General features: G+C 43.6%; 1 protein-coding gene across 3 annotated transcripts; it reads right to left on the reverse strand.

The window, feature by feature from the left end:
* Window positions 1-4,025: 4,025 nt before the first annotated feature.
* On the reverse strand, window positions 4,026-23,461 carry FIBP (FGF1 intracellular binding protein). Of its 3 annotated transcripts, none has more exons than XM_069965408.1 (11): window positions 23,406-23,461; window positions 15,700-15,795; window positions 14,101-14,299; window positions 12,924-13,050; window positions 12,719-12,819; window positions 9,023-9,156; window positions 8,232-8,337; window positions 7,045-7,108; window positions 6,868-6,954; window positions 5,328-5,425; window positions 4,026-4,258 (listed from the first exon to the last, which is right to left on the reverse strand). In XM_069965408.1, the coding sequence occupies exons 2-11, from the start codon at window positions 15,782-15,784 to the stop codon at window positions 4,189-4,191; spliced, it is 1,071 nt and encodes a 356-aa protein (XP_069821509.1). In that variant the 5' UTR covers window positions 15,785-15,795; window positions 23,406-23,461; the 3' UTR covers window positions 4,026-4,188. The 3 variants fall into 3 exon arrangements, with proteins under 3 accessions (XP_069821509.1, XP_069821511.1, XP_069821510.1); XM_069965410.1 differs by lacking the exon at window positions 23,406-23,461 and adding an exon at window positions 23,231-23,341; XM_069965409.1 differs by lacking the exon at window positions 23,406-23,461 and adding an exon at window positions 21,013-21,111.

The raw sequence follows: 23,461 nt of genomic DNA on the forward strand, positions 1-23,461 counted from the left end.
TTCAACACCCTAAATGCGGAATTGATCGCTGTCTACACCAACCATCTCCTTACCAACACTACAGCGTCAAAAGAACGATACTTAGGGGCCAGGCATCTCCTTGACACTTACCTTCTGGGCCAGGCTCAATGGTCTATAGACTCTTATAAAAACAAATAACATTGTTTTGGAAACAAAGCAGGGAGACTCCTGGCCAAAGTTGCTAGACCCCCGAAACCAAAGCACGCCATTCTTAAATTCAGGTACATACGTCAGAAGTTCTGGAGACATTCATAAAGCTTTCAAAAACTATTATTCTACTTTATACACAGAGACCTTTCATGACTCCGAAGCGGCACGGTCCTTCCTACACAAGGTTAACCCCCCCAAGCTGCCCTTAACCCAACGCAAGGCCCTATCCGCCCCCCTCATGGAACAAGAGCTAACGTCCGTGATCGGTCGCCTTCCCTCCCACAAATCGCCCGGCCCCAACGGTCTGCCAGGAGAGCATTATATAAAGAACTTTGTGTTCTATTCCCACATATAAAATCCACCCTCCTTTCTTTATATAACTCCATATATGTAGAAAATCTCCATGTCCCATAATTTCACGAATCCCGTACATTCCTCATACCCAATTCAAATAGGGACCCCTTATTAATACAATCTTACTGACACATCTCACTACTCAATCGGGACTAAAAAATTCTTACCAAAATTATAGCCAACCATTTACAATTGATTCTCCCCTCCCTTCTAACAGATTCCAAGATAGGAATTATGCACAACAGGCACTCTGTAAAGGGCATCCTTCTGGTGATGGCAGCAACTATGGCAGCGCTATCCCAGGACTAACCACAAACCCTTCTCTTAATGATGCCAAAAAGGCATTCAATACGGTCTCCTGGAAGTTTTTGGAGATATCACTCGGATACCGAAACTGCAGAGAGGTTTTTATTTATTTCTTACGCTCTCTCCACACGAATGCAAAAAAAAAAACATAGGAATAGGAAGACCTTAAAGTTAATCTCCTGATGAAAACTAGGGACACTACACACCTTATTTGTAACTATTATACTTTTCTACGTTCCAATCTTGACTACTCCACCTCCCCACATGGACTTTCCAAGCGGCTACAACATACTGTATGCCCCACCTCACCTCTTCTGATCTGGTAGATACCCTATATAGGGCACACAGAATTCTCCCAGCTGCATCCTATTAGAATGTGGCGATAAAAATAACACACAGGGCATATATATCTCCGCATTGGAATTACATAATAGGACGTATTCCATTGTTCGCTTGCTCCAGATGTCAGGCTCCAAACGCTGACCTATACCATTGCTTTTGGAATGCTTTTATGATATCCACTGCTTCTAGGAAATTGATATTGCAGGAATGGCTTTCCTCAACCTCCCCACACCTTTTTCTGCAAAAATTAACGTTTCTTTTTAGAATGGACTAGGTGGAAGCCAACTTTGGGATCCCTTTAGTCAAATTATGCCCACTAGAATACAACAGAAAATACAGAACACGTTCCAACACACCACCTCTTGGAACCGTCGCTTTTGTCCAATCCTCCTTTATGAGTTTAAAGTGAATGTACCATCAGGCCTGGGCTGAAGCACTGGAGGTGGGCTGACCCACTCCCAGTGGGAGGAAACCCCCGCCCCTCTATGATCCAGCTCCATTGTTTCTAATGGAGTGATATCATAGAGAGGCAGGGGTTTCCTCTCACTGGGGGTGGGTCAGCATGCCTCCAGTGCTTCAGCCCAGGCCTGATGGTACATTCACTTTAACTACTCCTGTTTGTTATCCTCACCTCTTGTTGTTACCCTGGCTGTCGCTCCCACACTGCTTTTCCTGCAATTAATCGGTTTTTGTTACTAGTTTACACAGGTTTGCGTTTGCCTATTCAGGTGGGACAAAGAAACTGTCATAGCGGAATAATTCTAAAAGGTTACTATGTTAACCATAGTGTTATACATTTGTCAGCGGTAAATTGTACCGTTGACAATTAGTAACTAAGCATTGCGCAACTGTGGTGTTGGTTGACCTACTTTTTGGTAATCTTTGCCATGCTGCTCTACCTGCACCTACCCACCCATCTCCCCCATTCCCTTCCCCTCCTTTCATAGCGGGGTCTACAGCACTGTACTCTGACCCCAGAAGTCTCCCTCACCCTCCATATCATAGCAGATCCACTTCAGGCTGGGGCTTGCATCAGAGGACAGGACTGTGGGGGTAATCACTCCATAGCTGTAACCCCTCTCTCCCCGGACAGAGAGTGCTGCATGTATGTGCCCACATCTGCCCTGCTCATTCCTTCATGCTCCCTGCAGCCCCTGTGTTTCCCATCCTCTCCATTACTGTACATTAACTTATAATATCACATATTCTGCTGTTTTTGTTTGTTTGTTTCATTAGTTTTACATGTTATTCAGAACAATAAATATTTATTTTTGGGGTGTGGAACCAATTGTCTGTATTTCTATGACTTCTTATGGGAAAATTTGCTTTGGTTTTACAGTGGATTTGGATTACAAGCACGGTCCCGGAACAAATTATGCTCGTAATCCAAGGCACCACTGTGTGTGTGTATATATATATATATATATATATATTTTTTTTTTTTTAATATATATATATAAATAAAACCTTAAGGCTTTTCAGCCAGTAATGTAAGGTGTATGGGGTCGTCCCAAACAACCACCAACAGATGATGTTGGTGTTGATAGGTGTCGATGTGATGCTGCATGGTGATCACAGATTTCCTGACAGCTGTGACTAGCTTGGAGGAAAAGACTGCCACAATGTCTTGTTAAAAGTAATTAGCATATGGCACAGAAAATAATAAAAGTAGGTTTGTTTTCGGGGTTAGCTGGCAGTATTAAACTCATGATATATATGTTAGAAAAGACTGAACTGAGCTTTATTGGGCACCATTTGAAGCTGAGCACCAAATACTGAACAAACGCAATCTTCAGAAAAACGTGTTCTACTCCTGGATAACCCCTTTAAAAGAATGGATCGATATGTTAAAGAGGTACTCCAGGGGAAAAAAATGTTTTCAAATGAGCTGGTGTCAGACAGTAATGTAGATTTGTAATTCGCTTCTATACAGTGATCTCTGCTGCCACCTTTGTCCGTGAAAGGAACTGTCAGGAGCAGATGCAATTCCCCATAGAAAACCTCTCCTGCTCTCCAGATGAGAAAGAATCCCCACTTTCTGCAGGACATAGAGCAGCTGATATATATGGGATATATATATATATATATACACACACACATACAGTATATATATTTTGCTGGAGTATTCAATATTCAGTATTTAATATAAAACATGCTCAATCTCCATTTTTCCCAATATCTACCACTCAGACACAGCCTGGATGTCTCCAAACACATTCAATTTTTGGGATTTGCATTAGGAGCTCAATAACATTTTTTTTTCTACTTCAAAGCTTCTAATTTTGAGCAAACAGAAGTCAGTGTAGAGAGGGGAAGATCCATCCTGTATTGTACCACAACATACAGAGCTTTTACTATATACGCACTATATAGTCTTTTACTATATACGCACGCAGGAATACTGGACCTCCACCAGATATTGATGGAGTATCCGGAGGTCAGTAGTCCTGGAAAAGAAAATCCTTTAATGGTGCGTTCACACCTACAGGATTTGCAGCTGATTTTCTGCAGCAGATTTCATTTAAATAACTGAACACAGCATCAAATCTGCTGCAGATCTGCTGAAGATCCTGTAGGTGTGAATGCACCCTAAAGTGGTATTCCAAGTTGGAGAACTTATGCCCTATTTACAGCTTAGGGGATAAGTGTCGAATCATAAGGAGTCCTAGTGTTGGGAACCCCACAATCTTGAAAATGGGGCCAGGAATCATTGCTCTGAATCAAGCTGCCAACAGTAGCCAAGTGCTGTACTTTACTACTTTACTATGTCTGGTAGCTTCACAAGATGATGATTGGAGCCCTGTTTTTGAAATGGCAGGGAGCCTCCAAAGAGACAAAGAGACCAAACAAACTTTATTAAAAATGCTGTATCTTTATAAATTCCATATGTACATACATATATACATAAAATATTACAAGCAGACAGTGACTAACTCTCCTAGTCATAGGAAGTCATGTAATTCCATGAGGCCGACTCCTGAACCACCTCAGGCTTGGCCATGCAATAACTCAGAATCAGTTGTGATACATTTTCAGTAGACAGCTTCGCAATGTGACCATGTATCTCTCCCAAAGTGACTGCTGCCTAAAAGGAATACAGTAAACACGGTCAATAGTTAAAATAACAATACATTACAGTAAGAAGATTAATAGGGTTTTCCAGGCTTAGAGAAACATGGCCACTTTTTCTTTCATGAAACAGTGCCACACTTGTCCTCAGTTTGGGAGTGGTATTGCAGCTCAGCTCCATTGAAGTGAATAGAGCTGAATTGTAATACCAGATGTTTTTCCAAGAATGTAGCCGTGATATTTTTATTTTTAAACCCCTTTAAAGCGAATCTGTAACCCCTCACTGTCTACCAAGCTGGCAGCACTGCTAGACATGTATCAATAGAAGTACACAAAATATAACTTTATTGCCTGTGTCTGTATTTTCATAAAAAACACCTTTATTCAGGCTGTGAATAGTTTCAAGGAGGCAGGGCCTATTATTCCCTGGGCCCTAGCCCATATACGCCTCACTCTGCTGTATGCCTGTCCTTCTGTATAATCAGCAGCGGGCGGTGTGTGTACTTCCAGACTCTGCCTCTACCTAGTCCACAGCTCACTAGTATATCAGTACGCCCCTTCAAAGCCAATTGATCATATAAATTTATGGTCCATTTAGTGGGTGCGATTGCCCCTAGTGGTTTAGCTTCTATTAGAGCAGGGGTGTCAAACACATGGACCTACAGCTGTTGCAAAACTACAATCCCCATAATATCTTGACAGCCAAGGCATTGGCTGCGTAGGTATGATGGGAATTGTAGTTTTCCAATAGCTGGAGGGCTGCAGATTGACACACGTGTATTAGAGGATATTGCAGATGGATATCACTGAAGTCAGATGCTGAACCGAAGGTATGAATATACATAACTGAAGATTATTTCACTAGCTGTAATGCATGAAGACTGAGTGAACCCAGGGGCACACATATTAATAAGAAATAAGTACAGAATTTTCTACAAAAAAAAGTAAAGGAAACCATTGCTGAAAGAATTTTAGGAAGGGAAGGAAAAGAGTAAGGAAAAAGATGAACGGGCTGCAGAGGAAAGAGGCTTAAGACAGGACAGGATGTGCTGAAGTTCCATCAGTGAAACCAATAAAACACTCACTTGAAGGCATCAAGAGCGCGAGCAGATGCCGTGTACTGAGTGAGAAACAGTTGAACATCGGAAGACGACCAGTTAGCAGCTTTACAAGGTTCTATAAACTGGATAAGAAAAAAGGCATCTGGTACATATTACAGGGCCCCATCATTAACGCCTTACCATTCCAATAAAAACAAGGATTTAGTCACAATCCAGTAAGAAAACTAGTGCCTACAAATATAATTTGCTATGATCTGAAGGGATCTCACAATTATACCTAAGTGATTCTCACAATAAGGGTGGGTTCACACTACGGAATTCTCGCGGATAAACTCCGCGCCTTTCCGCCGGCTCCATAGACACCATTCTATGGGCCGGCTGATTCCGCATTCTGCTGAAAGAAGTCACTTCTTTCGGCGGATAGCGGAATACGCCAACCCATAGAATGGTGTCTATGGAGCCGGTGAAAAGGCGTGCGGCCGTGCGCGCGGACAGACAGCGGATTTCCGCGGACATTATCCACGAGAATTCCTCAGTATGAACCTACCCTAAAGGCTGAATGGTTTCTACCATACCTGTAAGTATCTATAATCTGATGGTATAGTTGACAGCACTGCACTACGCACTCTCATTTCTACAGTATGTACCATCTCCATGAAGTGATAACAACATGCCCCCCAGACCCATTGTGTCACATAATGCTATGTGACATCCTTGTGTTGATATTGATAACTGTGTATGCTTGCTCTATCGACACAAGTATTTTTTTCAATTTTATACTTAATATGATGCAAAATCCACTTTTTCCATAAATAAATAAACCATTGACCAGTTTCTCTTTTACAGGCTCCTCATCTTACCCTGTGAGCTCTGATTTCTCTCTTGTACGCAGCCTATGTAAGACTGCCTTGTATCTGCTTTCCCATTATCTACAGCCCGTGTGAGCAGTCTTCCAAGGATCCTCTCCCTTTTGCCCATACTTTGAGCTGGTGGATAACATTTTCCCTCTTCCTGCTACTATCTCAAAAGCCAAAAGAGCAGAAAGCCCATCAGACAAGTGAACAATAGGGGAAAAAAAATCAGTGCAAATGTGTCTACAGCCTTTAGATGTTTTCTTTAGATCTGCTGCTACCTACAAGGAGTTCACGTTCTCCATTTGTTATGTTCATATCTTATACCATGAGGCCAAATAAGTGTATCACAATGGTATGAGACAAGTAAAGCAGAATCAAGTGACAAGGGCATCAGTGGATGAGAAATGCTAAAGGATAACGCTTTATATACCATGAGGAGCACTTAATAGAGAGGATGGCTGATGACAATTATGTCCTCCCTCCTACAATAGACAGATACTAATCTGATCACTGATTTCTGGTCTGACCCATAAAAAACTGAACAGTAGCTATGAATGACTACTGTTTGTGGTATTATATTATATTTTGCCCCTGTTCTATTTCTCCCCAATGTTTTTCTTTTTTAATAGGAATAACACCATAAATGTAAGTATGCAAGTATAAAACAATCTGATCATACCACTACAATGGGAGAATCTGCTTATAAATACCTTTTCAACAAGATCTATAAAGAAATCTCGCACGTCTTTGTTATGGGTAAGGCTTGTACCAATGTTCACCAAGGCCCTAGAGAGCGTCTGTATGGAGAGAAAACCACATGATTTAATGTTACTATAGAACTGCAGGGGCTGTTACATCTTGCTTTATAAAGATAACATTGGATATACCTTAAAATTTGCCTCCATTTCATGGAAAACTGCGATTTTTCCTCTAAGTGATGTGCAGACCAAGCTTAAAAGAAAAAAATAGAAAGAAAATGAACACCAGTTGTGTAAATAGCCTGTGATCGCCGCCTGCTGCTCAGAACTGATGTCTTATGTCAACTGTTGTAGGAAAAACACTGGGAGACAACTGGGTTTATAGCGAGTTCACCAGACATCGGCCACTGCAGTCCTGACATTATATATTAATAGTTCATCCCATTTAGACAATGCCCCAATGGGCGTTTTATCTGCCAGTGCCTCCGCCAGTGAATTTCTACTTTGAATTGGATGCCGTGGCCCTTGACTTATTTGTTGATAAAATTGATGACTACGACAATTGTGGATTTCTAACACTTTGCATTATTGATCCACAGTAAACTCTGCAGTAATACATTGCACATATAGTACTTTATAGTGTTTGAAAAAGAGATTTCCAGCCTTCTGTAAAACTTATTCAGAACTATACTGTGGCCATATACACACAGACCGTCAGGGGCCATGGAATTCATTGTGTAGGATCAGTGTAAAACGTGAACAGTGTCCCATTGCTACAAATAAACTATATAAAATAACTGCATCATAAATGCACGTGACCCGCGGCTCCATTCATTCCTACGGAGCCGATTGAAAGAGCCAAGTACAGCGCACTTCCAGCAGAGGTCGGACCCCTGGACACCTTCTACTTTTTTCCTATCCTGTCGATAGAGGAAATGTCTTAAAGTGGCAATATGAGATTGGTACATGTATACTTGACAAACAGGCCATCAATAATGCCCTATGCAAAAGACTCAATAATAACTAAAGAACACATAATGCTCTTTCGTCCCTTGGATATTGGGACCTGCAAAAATTATATATATATATGATTATAGGTCAGCTACACATCTCACTGCATAAACGGATGTGGGGCCAACAATGATGCACATAAAGGGGCAAAATGAATCATCCAGAAATCACAACCAGCTTCAGAAGACACTTCAGAAGCATGTAAGAACAACAACCCTCTGTACAGTGTCAGTCACTATGAGGATGTTACATGAAGAACAGATGAGTGACCCACAATGATGATCCTAGGCAACTGCAACCTGCTAGTCCACCTCCAGGATGAAGTCAGGATGCTATTTCATACACAACAGGGTTATACCTCTTACCTCTTATGTTGGTCCAAAAGGTCTTTATCCGTTATTAGAATTTTCAGTTCCTTTAGATCTTGTAAAAATTCTTTATCCAAATCCATGTCCATATCTTCTGATACGTCTGCATAAAAATGATGACACCATTTACATTTATATTACATACCTGGAAATATTTGCGAGTGCCTCCCTTTTGTATACACGCTCTGTTTAAAAATAGTGACTTAGCATACCCATGTTCACAAAACAAAAAAACATCCCAACCCTTCCTTGTAGATGGATATGAGATGTGTACAGTATATCTAACCTGCTTCTTTTTCCTCCCTCTGCATCATTTCTGCACCTTTAATTTTTTTCTCTATAACTTTGCTGAATGTGTGGGCTCTTCCTCCTTGTCTCCTTCTCGATGCTTCCCTTCCTTTCTCCACATCATGCTGCTTCACTGAAACATTAAAGGGGTATTCCGCACAAAAGTATATATGCTATGTTGCTGAACATGGGGATAACACAACAAACAGCATATTTTTACCATTCCACGCTCCCCCGTTGTTCTCCTATGGCATCTTTGGGTCCTGGCTGAGATGATACCACCTCCACTTTCGAGCTAGATTTGCCTGAGGGTGACAGTCCGCTCAGCCAATAACTGGCCACAACGCTGTATCAAAAGTTATTTTCGAACAGAATACCCTTTTAAATCACTATCTTTCTGGCTTCTCTTTATGGCATCTATATTCCCATGAGATAAACTCTATAAAGTTGGAGTTTCTATTCTTACTTATGGAACTACTGTGTAAGCCTTCTTTACCCACCCACTGCTCCTAATGTCCAGTTCTGGATTAGATGCTCGGCACAGGTTGCAAAATCCTCAAATGTCAGGTACTGGAGCTTCTTCTTGCCCGTTTCAAAGCGACTGTTTGCAAAGAAAACTATTGCAGCGTAATCTCTAAAAAACAGACACAGAACCCTTTGGTATTATGAAATAGGAAACGTATACAGGCCAATGTTTAAAGGGTTTCTATAGGATTATATACAAAACTACTTTCTTCCAAAAACAGCACCACGCCTGTCCTTGACTTTCAGTGAGGGTAGCTTCACACGTACCGTATCCGGAGAAGATCCGCCTAAATGAATTAACACAGCATTAAATCCGCACTGTCAAATCTGCTGCGGATTGGCAGCAGATTTGATGTTGCAGATTTGATGCTGTGTTCATTCATTTAGTCAAATCTGCTGCGGATGTGCAGCAGAAAATCTGCTGCGATACCGTACATGTGAAGCTGCCCTTAAAGTATTTTTTGCAGTTTTTAGGATGAGCTGCCATATGTGTGTACATGAGGAGCAACACTATTTCTGGCCATTATTTATCTTGTTTAAAGCTGAACTCCAATACTGCATACAACCTATGGTCAGGAATGGCATTGTATGGCTGGGTACATATGTAGTATTTCAATCAGTATTCAGAACTCATTTTGGTCAGTATTTGTAGCCAAAACCAGAAAACACAAAAAAGGGTGCAAATCTTTCCATTATTGTGTTTCTCTATATTGGTTCCACTCCTGGTTTTTGTTTAAAAAAAATAAATTTTTTTTTTTGCAAAACAGGGTCTCTGGGTTTACAATTCAGGATCTCTGACTGCCAACAACTACGCCTTAGGGTCCATTCACGCTACGGAATCGGCACCAAAATTCTGTGCAGAACCCCTGCCTGCGGAATCAGCGCCGAATCCTGCTTGTTTTAATAGAAGGCCTCGTGCCTCTCCGCGTCATGTCATTTCTTTGAGCAGAGAGGCCTCCCACTGAAACACATAGCAGGCAGGGTGCGGAACCCCCGCCTGTGGAATCGGCACCAATTTCGTAGAGTGAACAGGTCCTAACTATGAATCTCTACTGGTTTAAAATCAAGCTCTGGTACTGGGTGAAGTCTCAGGGAGGCAGCCTCCCCGTCTTTCCCCTGCCTAGCTCAGCTTAAATGACACATCTCTTCCTACAGGAATGACCTTTTTAATGAAGCCAGGCTGTATAGGGAGAATCTGGGAAGACTATATCCCAGACAACTCACCTAATGCCAAAGGTTTTCAACTAGGTTTGAGAGTGTAATAAGGAAGCCTGTCGGGATTTGATTTAAGACTCCCTTAAAAGGCAATTTGATTTAATAAAAAATTGTGATTAGTTAGGGTCCTATCAGATGGGCTGATGAAGGCATGATCAATATTGTAAATTATTTACTGGGAATTACATGGCCCGATAATCGTTTAACAAGGGCTACCCGGACATTGTTAGCGATGTCTATGTAGCCCTTGCCCAAACAGTTAAAACATTACCTTTCCCCTCTCCCAGTCTTCTCATGCAATCTGCATGCATCCCGCTCAGACAGACCACTCTAAAGCTGCAGCGCGCAGTGCCAAAACGCATACAGAGCGCAGGAGTAGACTGGGAGCGTGGACAGGTAAAGTATTAAATGTTTGGGCAATTACCAGCTGTCAGCAGTGCATCACCATTACACGTACCGATGCACGGTTGGCGGCCGATGATATAACGTCTGGCCTAAAGAAACAATCAGCTGATGATCGCCTCATCAACTGATTGTTGTCTCTATTACACCGAGCGATAATGCAGGGCTGTGGAGTCGGAGTCGTGGTCGGAGCTAGTTTTGGCTGGAGTCGAAGTTGGAGTCGGAGCTAGCTTTGGCTGGAGTCGGAGTTGGAGTCGGAAAAAAATGTACCAGCTTTAAAAAATCTTTAAAAAATGTAGAATTGAATTTTGATATGAATTTTACAAGTTTTTCTCATGAATATATATTATGAGCAACATTCTAATAGAACACTGGCCCTATTACATAAGGGGGGTCAGGGAATATATCAGTAATAGGACACTGGCCCTATTACATAAGGGGGGTCAGGGAATATATCAGTAATAGGACACTGGCCCTATTACATAAGGGTGGTCGGGGAATATATCAGTAATAGGACACTGGCCCTATTAGATAAGGGTGGTCGGGGAATATATCAGTAATAGGACACTGGCCCTATTACATAAGGGTGGTCATGGAAAAGTTGTCGGTCACTATTTGGCAGTTTGTTTCTGAGCTGGAAGAGTCCATTGTGTGTGGGGAGATCTGTGCTGTTCTCTTCCTGGATGCCTGATGACTGTATATGAGCAGCAGTGTAATATAGAGGAGGAGGAGAAGACATAAGTAGTGTAGCAGTAACCTCTGTCCTCAGCGTGCTGTTTTCTCTCTGTGAGAAGATTGTGTGATTTTCTTCAGTGTTCTATGGCTGCAGCTGTATGTGTGTGTGCACGTGCTGTGGCTGCAGTAGGCTGTGTGTATGCTATGACTGCAGCAGGCTGCGTGTGTATGCTATGGCTGCAGCAGGCTGTGTGTGCTATGGCTGCAGTAGGTTGTGTGTATGTGTGCTATGACTACAGCAGGCTATGTGTGTGTGCTATGGCTGCAGTAGGATGTGTGTATGTGTGCTATGACTACAGCTGGCTATGTGTGTGTCCTATGACTGCAGCAGGCTGTGTGTATGTGTGCTATGGCTGCAGCAAGCTGGGTGTGTGTGTGTATTCACACTATGGCTGCAGCAGGCTGTGTGTATGTGTGCTATGGACGCAGCAGGCTGTGTGTGTGTGGTGTGCGCTATGGCTGCAGCAAGCTGTGTGTGTGCTATGCCTGCAGCAGGCTGTGTGTGTGTGTGTGTGTGTGTGTGTGTGCGTGCTATGGCTGCAGCAGGCTGTGTGTGTGTGCTATGGCTGAAGCAGGCTGTGTGTGTGTGTGTGCTATAGCTGCAGCAGGCTTAGTGTGTGTATATGCTATGGCTGCAGCAGGCTGTGTGTGTGTGTGTGCGCGTGCTATTGCGTGCCCCCACAGTGACCTTCTATATTACTATGTGTGACACCTATATCACTATGTGTGACCCCTCTCTATATCACTATGTATGACCCCCTGTATATCACTATGGCTGACCTCTATATTACAGGTATCTGGAATATTTAGTTAGAAACATAGAAGACTGTCAGCAGGAAAAGACCACCTGCTCCATCTAGTCTAGTTCTGAGTTGTTCAGGACATGGAGGCTGGAGACTGGCTGAATCCACTGCACACACAGGAGAAGCTTCCTTTGTATGTTTGAGAAGTCGCCCCAGGATCATGTAACACATTAGGGAGAAGCTGCTGAGCCAGTGTGATAAATAACTCCCCTGGTTTATGACTGGCCATTTATGAAGGAGCAGGAGTCGGAGTCGGTAGTCGGAGTCGGTCCTGATAAAATTCAGGAGTCGGAGTTGGAGTCGATCCTGATAAAATTCAGGAGTCGGAGCTGCGGCTTACCGACTCCACAGCCCTGCGATAATGTACCGATTCGGCCGATTATTGTTCCATGTAATAGGGCCCTTAGTGTCCCACCATACAAGTCTATAAAGAAATGATCAAGGGCTACAGAAGCATTGAGACTAGAATATACTGTATAAAGAACATGTCATAAAGAACATGGCTAAGGAACATACCTGGCAAGCCTGTCAGACAAAAGGAAATTCTGCTGGATGTTTTCAACTAGGGCACCTCTCATTTCTTCTACTACCTTAAATACTCTCTTAAAATTGTCAAACTGCAAGAAAAAAAGAAGAAAAATACATACAAGGTGCTGAATACACTACATATAGGTGGAAAGATATAATATAACAGGACTGGGTGTGGAACACTGTTAGATACCTGTCTCCTGCAGCTCTTCAGGGTCACACCAGTCTTCGCACTTATGTCATCCAGATCTTTCTTAGTTCCCTTAGAGAGTTTCTTTCCAAGAACCTCTCGAACAAATGCCTCATCGAAAGCATAGTACCTAGAGGAATACACGACTAACTTGATATAAGACGGCTACCATACATTATTTATTAAGTTACTATATATAGAAATATTCCTTTAGCCAGGAAACCAGTGGTCTGGAAACCCCCGATGGTTCAGTACATGCAACACATGTGAAACAGATACAAGTAATAGTGCTTGAATCAGGTCATTGATGAGAGGCAAATCCTTTTTTTGCATCATGAATGATTTAACAAGCAAGACTGTGAGCAACAAGACTGTAGGGCTTTAGACTGCATTACAGATAAAGAGCCCTGCGACTCTTCGCTTCAGTTAATAGATAGTCAGCCCAAATGGTGCCCCCCCTTCTGTGACATATAGAGTGCCCCAATAGGGCATATACACAGGGGTTAGGATAATGGGAAATATTTTACTAATACTTATCAGTGATACAAGCCGCAACATGGAGGCCCCTGGTGAACCTTTCTTTATATAAATACAGTCACATGCAAAAGGGCAGTATAAAAGGGGTCATACTTGGACTATAACTGGAGACGAATAGACCTCAAGCACGCTCAGGTTTGTCTGAACACTCTGCATTTGAATACCAGTGGCTGAAGAAGTTGGATGCAGCCCTAGGGAGTCCTGGAAAACATAAATATGGCCTATGGCTGTATCCATGTTCTCCAAGCAGCCTTAGGCTGATCAAACTTCTTCAGGCACCGGTAATCAAATGCAGAGTGTTTGTCTTTGGTTTTGGAGGTTTGCTCACCTATAATTATAACATATTCCCTATTCACAGAATGAGTGATAAGTTTCTGATCAAAGTGGATATGATCACTAGGACCCCATCAATCAATGAAAACAGCTTGTTAATTGCTGCACCTTTCTAACTCTGAGGGCTAAAGATAACCAAGCTCTGGACTTGGCGGTTTCCAGTATATCCCCTAGAATGGAGCGGTAATGCAAATACATGACCATAATTCCATTTAATAACAACCGTCCTTGTGAGTGATGGGGGTCCGAGCTGACAGTTCCCCAGACAATTATAACCAATCCTGTGGATAGTTATGTAGAGCGTTATTACCTCTCAATCAGCATGCTTTGCTTGTAAGGTGGGATCTGGAATAGTAGTTGCTGCACCAGTTTAGGAGGGTAGTGAAGAAGCCTTTCAATCATCTGAAATGTTCTGTAATGGTCCATAGTGTCACTCTCCAAGACATCAGGCCCAGCTCCGGTCTGGTCTAAAATCCCACTCTTTAAGCGAATATTAACAGCATCGCTAACTGCAAAAAGTATATGAAGAAAAAGCTACTGAAAACCTCATATGAAAACATCAACAAATATCCCCGCTCAATCCTCCATCACATTCCACCTCAACTCCGGCACACACCAGAGAAACCAGAGGATCTTCACAAGTTCTCTATCTCTTTCTGGTACACTTTTCTATGAAAGGCTGTCTATACCAAGGTGTGTGGCCCTGGGTACAGATATCTTAAAGTTCTTGCGTCTGCAATAGGGGTAGTGACAATTTAAACCTAGAGAGAGAAATTGCACCACAACACCAAGTACAGTAAAATTTAGGGTCCCATTAGACAGGCAGATTACAGCCCGGTCAATAATGTATACGAGTCCCGATCTACTAGATCGGCGCTCGTTTACAGAGCCTATTACATGGCTCAATAATCGTTAAGCAAAGGCAGCACGGACATCATTAGCGATGTCCATGCAGCCCTTGCCCTAAACTGTAGTTTGCCTGCCTGCATTCTGGGGCTGCCACTGTAGCTTCAGAGCGGTCTCTAATCTGACAGGCTGGTCAGCCAATTACTAGACGGGACCGCAAGGTAATGTAGGTATTTTTTTTAGTCTTCAGCCGCAGGGCGCGTGGTGGTGTGCAACCAGTCGCTGACAATTTTAGTTGATGTGTGCATGTCAGGGTGGGGTGTGGTTGTTGTGCAGTAGGTTAGTAAGGGATTCCTAAAAGTCTACTAGACAAGGAAAAAGGTGTATGATATTTATGATGATCAAGTCAATGATAACACTATCTGGTATCTTGGTGGTCCCACGCCATCCCACAGGTTTCTGCTACCAAAATGTGTGGGTTCATCAGGGCAGTGGGTACACCTGTTAGGAGGTAATGTTGATGGGCAACTCTAGGTGTCCTGGCTTATACCGTAGTAGACCTAGGGTGGCTGCTTTATCAGAGGTTTACCGGTTAAGAGAATAATATTATTACAGCGTCATATTCCGTGTATATACATCCATATTTAGTGTAGTGCTGTATCCTTTCAGTGTCTAGCATGATGCCCTTGTAGTGTGCTGCAATATAGTAGAAAAACGTTTTGGATCTATATGTTGTTTTCTCTTAGACTGAAAGCAAGCAGAGATATGTTGTTGACCTTGTGGTTGGTGCCAGGATAGGTATTGAGCAGAGCTGTGTACCTCTTTTAGGGAATGAGGTGCTGTCTTAAAACTGGCCTATGGTCCAGACCATATGGTTATCCCAGGAGCGTTGTGGTTAAATCAGCTTAGGAGATCAGCGTATTTATTCAAGACAATGCTGTACTTTGTGGGTTCCACATGAGGTAGAACAGTTTTGCAGGTAGATGTCCCGTTTGCTCCATCAGGCATATAGTAAGTAATATGCATGGGATAGCATAGAAGTTGTTCATATGCAGCTTATTACCTGAATATCCATCCAGCCAGAGCTGATAAACCTCTTCATCTATCAGCGTGGTGTTTCCGACAAACACATCCAGTTCATTGGCCATAGTGAAAACTCCTGAGAAGAGGAAACTTTGGATCAGCAATACTGACAGTTACATCTATTTTCTTCCATAATCAGAGGTCTATTATGCCTTGTGACAGGTGACCATAACTGTATCTAGACAATGCAATGCTCTGTGAGGATAACACATCAGCAGTTGCTGAACAAATCCTACAGTGCATCTACTCTGGGGTCCAGACTGTACATCACAGCGCATCTTAGCTGAGACCAAGGCAAGCCATACAGAGATCTGCAGTCTGGGAAAGTAAACAGGAGTGTTCTCATCCACTGATAGCAAACTGATATGATAAAGATTGGAGAATGTGTTAGAACAGGGGTCTCAAGTATGGGGGGCACTGGAGCTCCCAATAGGAGCATCACTTGCACTGGGCAGCCGGAACGCAAGCCTTGGACTTTTAGGTCCTGGTGCTCCAGAACTTGACTGCATCCTCGGCACAATGATATATGACAACATTGCACCTGCTCAGGGATCCCATCCCCTGGAGAGAGGGACAACAGCTACACTCAGCAATGGAGCGGGACTAAGTTTTAGGTTTTTTTCTGTATTAATACAGTATGGGGGCACAGGGGACTATTACACTATGAGGGCACTATAACTAGCATGTAGATATTGTTGTTACTTGTTATGACACCATTTCAAGTAAAGAGATATTCTCATTTCAGCAATTTATCCACTTTCATAGAATAATGGACAACTAGTGAATTATGCTGGTCTGTCAACTAGGAGACCTGCAGAGAACGCAAGAAAATTGACCAGTGACCCCCAACAGGTCATGATTTGAGGATCTCCATAGTATTTCTCAGGTCATATAACAATAGTCCATGCATCAGGTATCACCACAGGGAATATTTGTATGGGATTTCCTCAGATCATGACCTGTTGGTGATTCTTGAGAACTGGAGGTGGGTAACACTGCTCTATAGGGCTTCAGGACATTGCAACTAACCAGGGTGAGAAGTGGCCTGGAGAAGGGCTTTCCTTTATGTCCTGTTCTTTGTCTATAGTCTGTTACTGGCTTTGGCTTCAAAAATCTGTCAGATAATCTGTGTGTGTGTAAAAGAACCCTAACATACAATCTCCCCCGCCATTAGTCTTCTAGCTCAGTCATCACATTAGTGAAGATTGGACTTTCACACACACTTGTGCAAGCTGCGCTGATTTTTTATTAAATATGACGGAATCTGTAACAGAGCTTTTAATGCAGTTGCTGAACAGAATCCTAACAAGTGATGGGTGTGATATAAATGGCAATACATACTAAATGATTCAGGTTTAAAAAGCACATCCCTCCCATCATATTGTGCACTGCTCTCCTGGGGATACTAGGAGGTCTAGTAGCCTGTAATATGCCCAGTAGTGGTGTTCCTTCATACTGGCATCAGTGCCCTCAGCAGGCTTTTAGTAGCAGTATCATTAGACCAGATATACAGTATGTGCACAGCAGGTGTGGGGCCACCAGTGGGGAAACTACACTATATTGTACAGTCACCTGTCATAATGGGTCTACCCCACACTGAATTTCCCAGAATCTCGTATAAAATCTAACTTTTATTAGATATGCATTAAAAGTAAAAAATGTATTAAAACAAGTGTTCTACACATATGAAATAGGCACTTCACAACAGATCTAGGGTGTTGACCCTCTGATAGACTGGTATACTTAGGGATAGATTAGCCCAGATGTATAAAGATGAAACCATCTTGTCTGCCCATGAGTGTACAGGGCAGAAATCTGCTGCGGATCTGTTACCTGTGAACACACCTACACCAGTCAGCTGTTTGGAGTCTTCTGTGTCTAGATATTGTTACATAAATGTTATGGGTCTGTGATGTTACGTGGACAGAGGAATGATGCCTGCTCTCCTATACAGGTCGGCGTACTGCCACTGAACCCATTAGATAGACGTTATAGGGGGTAGCAAAAAAAAAACAACAGGGGGCACTATAGGGCAAAATGTTGTGGCTCAAACAAGCTAAGAGGTAAGTTCCAGAATCACTGCCCACAGCACTTGGTGATCTCTGTAAAAATCTTCTGTGCTTGTCCAGCTCAGTGTGGGGTAGAAATCACAGATGCACCACCTCGTATGGGCGTGCAATAACCACGGTCCAAATACAGGTAAATTATATTTAATTTCCCAGAATCACGTATAAAATCTAACTTTTTTTTAGATATGCATTAAAAGTAAAAAATGTATTAAAACAAGTGTTTTACACATATGAAATAGGCACTTCACAACAGATCTAGGGTGTTGACCCTCTGATAGACTGGTATACTTAGGGATAGATTAGCCCAGATGTATAAGGGTGCCATCACACCTACCGGATCCACAGCGGATCTCACTTCTGCGAATTCAGAGCGAGATCCACTGCGGATCCGGTATCATTCACCCTAATGATAGCACATACCCGCAGCGGGATTGACATCCTGCTGTATGATCTTTAACCCCCGATGCCCCCATCAGCCCCGGCGCCCGCATCCCCAATCGCCGCCCACATCCCCCATCATCCCTGCAGCCATCACGCATCCCAGATCATCCCCGCAGCCCGCCCGCATCATCCCAGCAGCTGCGCCGAGGAGCAGGTAATGTATGCTCTCGGCGGCGGCCGGCGGGCTGCAGGGATGATGCGGGGGGCTGCGGGCGGCGATCGGGGATGCGTGCCGGCTGCGGGGATGATCGGGAATGCAGATGGGCTGCAGAGATGATGGGGGATGCGGGCGTTGATCGAGGATGCGTGCGGGCGGCGATTGGGGATGCAGTCGCCGGGGCTGATGGGGGCAGCGGTGGAGCTGCAGGAGGCGGGGATGCGGGAATCAGGGGGTTAAAGCTCATACTCACAGCGGGATGTCAATCCTGCTGCGAGTATGTGCTATCATTAGGGTGAATGGTACCGGATCCGCAGTGGATCTCGCTCCAAATTCGCAAAAGTGAGATCCGCTGTGGATCCGGTAGGTGTGAAGGCACCCTAAAGATGAAACCAGACTTCAGAAAATAATTGCGATAAACAAGTATCTCTGTCTCAATCCAAGTCTCTACGCGTTTCACCCAGATATATCCCTGGTATCATCAGGAGACCTTCACAAAACACAGTGATTACTGTTTAGCGATTATATAGAATTGTTGTGTTTAAATAAATAGAAAAATCTGATAAATATAGAAAAGGGTAGGAGACAAGTGGGGATATATAGTGTGTATACTCTGTGTGTGCGTCGGGTGTTCACCCTGGCCCGGCCTCCGATAAGCACTTGGAGCGGCAGGTCAGGATAACCCCAAGACACAGACAAACCACACACAATCAGGAGTACACTTTTATGGCTGCAGTATTACACGTCAGAAACTGTATGTATGACAAATAGGAATAGCAATGACCCTCAGAGACAGTCCTTTGGGGTTCAGGTTAGATACCAGTCTCCTATGATGTCACAAGCCACATGCAAATATAATAACATACATAACCTCTATGATAATCTATGGCAACCATGCATATACTAGCTATGTCTGCCAAGTACTAGAGGAACATCCAATCCTGGAAGATGAAAAAGGTCTCATACAGCAGGTACAATCACAGAAACTGGCAAGTGCATGAATCATATATACTGACAGTGTTTGCCAACACAGCCATCATGATAAAAAGTCATAGTGCAGATATGGTGCACTCATCCCTACAGGGATTACTCACTACCCCCAGCGTGCCCAGGATGATGGTGATTCTGGTGCCGGGATATATATGATTCATGCACTTGCCAGTTTCTGTGATTGTACCTGCTGTATGAGACCTTTTTCATCTTCCAGGATTGGATGTTCCTCTAGTACTTGGCAGACATAGCTAGTATATGCATGGTTGCCATAGATTATCCTAGAGGTTATGTATGTTATCATATTTGCATGTGGCTTGTGACATCATAGGAGACTGGTATCTAACCTGAACCCCAAAGGACTGTCTCTGAGGGTCATTGCTATTCCTATTTGTCATATATACAGTTTCTGACGTGTAATACTGTAGCCATGAAAGTGTACTCCTGATTGTGTGTGGTTTGTCTGTGTCTTGGGGTTATCCTGACCTGTTGCTCCAAGTGCTTATCGGAGGCCGGGCCAGGGTGAACACCCGACGCACAGAGTATACACACTATATATATCCCCACTTGTCTCCTACCCTTTTCTATTTTTATCAGATTTTTCTATTTATTTAAACACAACAATTCTATATAATCGCTAAACAGTAATCACTGTGTTTTGTGAAGGTCTCCTGATGATCCCAGGGATATATCTGGGTGAAACGCGTAGAGACTTGGATTGAGACAGAGATACTTGTTTATCGCAATTATTTTCTGAAGTCTGGTTTCATCTTTATACATCTGGGCTAATCTATCCCTAAGTATACCAGTCTATCAGAGGGTCAACACCCTAGATCTGTTGTGAAGTGCCTATTTCATATGTGTAGAACACTTGTTTTAATACATTTTTTACTTTTAATGCATATCTAAAAAAAAGTTAGATTTTATACGTGATTCTGGGAAATTAAATATAATTTACCTGTATTTGGACCGTGGTTATTGCACGCCCATACGAGGTGGTGCATCTGTGATTTCTACCCCACACTGAGCTGGACAAGCACAGAAGATGTTTACAGAGATCACCAAGTGCTGTGGGCAGTGATTCTGGAACTTACCTCTTAGCTTGTTTGAGCCACAACATTTTGCCCTATAGTGCCCCCTGTTGTTTTTTTTGCTACCCCCTATAACGTCTATCTAATGGGTTCAGTGGCAGTACGCCGACCTGTATAGGAGAGCAGGCATCATTCCTCTGTCCACGTAACATCACAGACCCATAACATTTATGTAACAATATCTAGACACAGAAGACTCCAAACAGCTGACCTGGTGTAGGTGTGTTCACAGGTAACAGATCCGCAGCAGATTTCTGCCCTGTACACTCATGGGCAGACAAATTCGCAGCGGGATGGACATACCGCTGTATGTCCGCAGCCCGCCTCGTTAAAGGGGTTATCCAGCGCTACAAAAACATGGCCACTTTCCCCCTACTGTTGTCTCCAGTTTTGGTGTTGGTTTTGTAACTCAGTCCCATTGAAGTAAATGGAGCTTAATTGCAAACTGCACCTGAACTGGAGACAACAGTAAGCTGAAAAGTGGCCATGTTTTTGTAATGCTGGATAACCCCTTTAACCCCCGGCCGCCAGAGCGTATGCTTCACCTGCTCCCTGCTCCGGCTTGCTTCAACGCTCCTAGCGGCTTCACGTCCCGCTCAGCCAGTCAGTGTGCTGTGATGTGCATCCTGCTGCGAGTTTGTCTACCCATTAGTGTACAGGGCAGAAATCCGCTGCGGATCAGTTACGTGTAAACGCACTCTTAGGGTACTATTACACGAAACGATAATCGGCCCGATTCGGCCGATTATCGTTCCGTGTACTAAAGACAACGATCAGCCGATGATTGTTGTCATCGGCTGATCGTTGATATAAGTTCAGACCTATAATCGTCGGGCGCTGACCGTGCACCGCTACGTGTAATAGCGGTGCGCGGCCGACGCTGACGATTAGCAAAGAAGAATACATACCTAATCCATGGTCCAGGGTTCCTCTTCCTCAGAGCTTCTTACCGGGTCCCGTGCGCTCCGGCTTCTCAGCGGCAGCCGCAGTCAGCAGAGACAAGCCGCTGTGAAGCTGAAGTGCGCGGACCCGGGGAGAAGTTAAGAAGAGGAGGAACCCTGGACCATGGATTAGGTATGTATACAGTTTAAACAAAGGCTGCAAGGACATCGGTAACGATGTCCCTGCAGCCCTTGTTTAACGATTATCGGCCCGTGTAATAGGCCAAGTAAACGAACAACGATCTAGCAGATCGCTGCTCGTTTACAGGTATTATCGGTCCCCCATCGGCCCGTGTTATACCACCCTAAGGGTCTATTTACATAGAAAGATTATCTGCCAAAGATTTGAAGCCAAAGCCAGAAACAGACTTTAAACAGAGATCAGGTCATAAAGGAAAGTCAATTTTTCCTCTTGAAGCTAAATCCATTCCTGGCTTTGGCTTCAAATCTTTGACAGATAATCTTTCTGTGTAAATGGACCCTAAAGGCCCTATTCCACCAACAGATTTGACGACAGATTATCTGCCAAAGATTTGAAGCCAAACCCAGGAGTGGATTTGAAAAGAGGAGAAATCCAGTCTTTCCTTTATGACCTGTTCTCTGATTATAGTCTGTTCCTGAGCTTGGCTTCAAATCTTTGGCAGATAATCTGTCGTCAGATCTGTTGGTGGAATAGGGCCTTAAGACTATGTTCCCACACAGTATTTATTGCTCAGTATTTTGCAATCAAACCAGGAGTGGATTGAAAACACAGAAAGGCTATGTTCACCCACTGCTGAAATTTTGTGGATGGCCACCATTTAACGGTAATTAATTGCTAATAGTTTAAAACAACGTCCATTTCAATCCACTCCTGATTTTGGTTGCAAAAATACTGTGTGGGAACATAGCCTTAACGTGACCGTACCACCAGGCCCAGGCTGAAGCACTGGAGGCAGCCGACCCACCCCCAGTGGGAGGAAACCCCAGCCCCTCTATAATAGGGTTCCATTGATTCTAATGGAGTCATGTCATGGAGGGGCTGCGGTTTCTTCCCACTAGGGGTGGGTCGACCTGCCTGGGCCTGGTTGTACAGTCACTTTAAGGGTCCTATTACACTGAGCGATTTTTAACGATTAACGACTAAATGATCGCAAACGAGATTGTTTATCATTAACCTGAAATCGTTTACCATATTACACAGAACAATGGTCATTAGTTACGATCATTACTGTGATCGTAGTGAACGATTAACGATAATTTTAGGTTCAGATCTAAATAAATGATCAACGACATACGAACGATCTTTCGATCGTTGCCTGCAATTACACAGAACAATTATCGTTTAAATTCAAACGATTTAACGATATTCGTACGATAATCGTCCAGTGTAATAGGGCCCTAAGGGGTATTTCCATATCAAGTTATCCCCTGTTCACAAAGTAGGGGACAACAAGCCGATCTGCAGGGTCCTGACCACTATGACCCCCAACCATCCAGGAAATGGGGCAAAACTGGACCCAGGATGAATGTTTTGCACTTATCACCATTTATTCCCAGTAAAACACAGCTGAGCGCTGACCTCAGGGGCCCCAGAGCCCTGCAACCTGTATATAATACACTGCAGAGCTGGGCCTATAGAGGTGAGGGAGGGTCTCACTCTACTCTTATGAAAACTTGTGTGGTAGGAAGCAAATAGGTACAAGTACTGTACAGTGTATAGCACAGAAAGGAGCCATAGGACCCACGAATTCCATAGTGACACTGAAGACATAAGCCACATAAAAGTGGGCTACAACAAAATGGCCGCCGCCTAAGCCGACATTTTGGAATGTACAGTCACCCGTGAAACAGAACGGCCCGGTCACTTTATGTGGCAGAAGTCTGGCCACCCAATTACAGTATGAGCTTTACAGACTCCATAGGGTTATCCCTTCTAGGTCCACACATATCGGCGTACAGAGCGGAGACGCGACACTCCACTGTACAGACGCGCCGCTGCCCTCTGCTCCACTCACCTTTCCGGCGCTTACAGCTCTGCAAAATAGAGGAGCGTGCTGACGTCACGGTCACA

This window comes from Dendropsophus ebraccatus, chromosome 4 (assembly GCF_027789765.1).
Source record: "Dendropsophus ebraccatus isolate aDenEbr1 chromosome 4, aDenEbr1.pat, whole genome shotgun sequence".
Taxonomy (NCBI): Eukaryota; Metazoa; Chordata; class Amphibia; order Anura; family Hylidae; genus Dendropsophus; species Dendropsophus ebraccatus.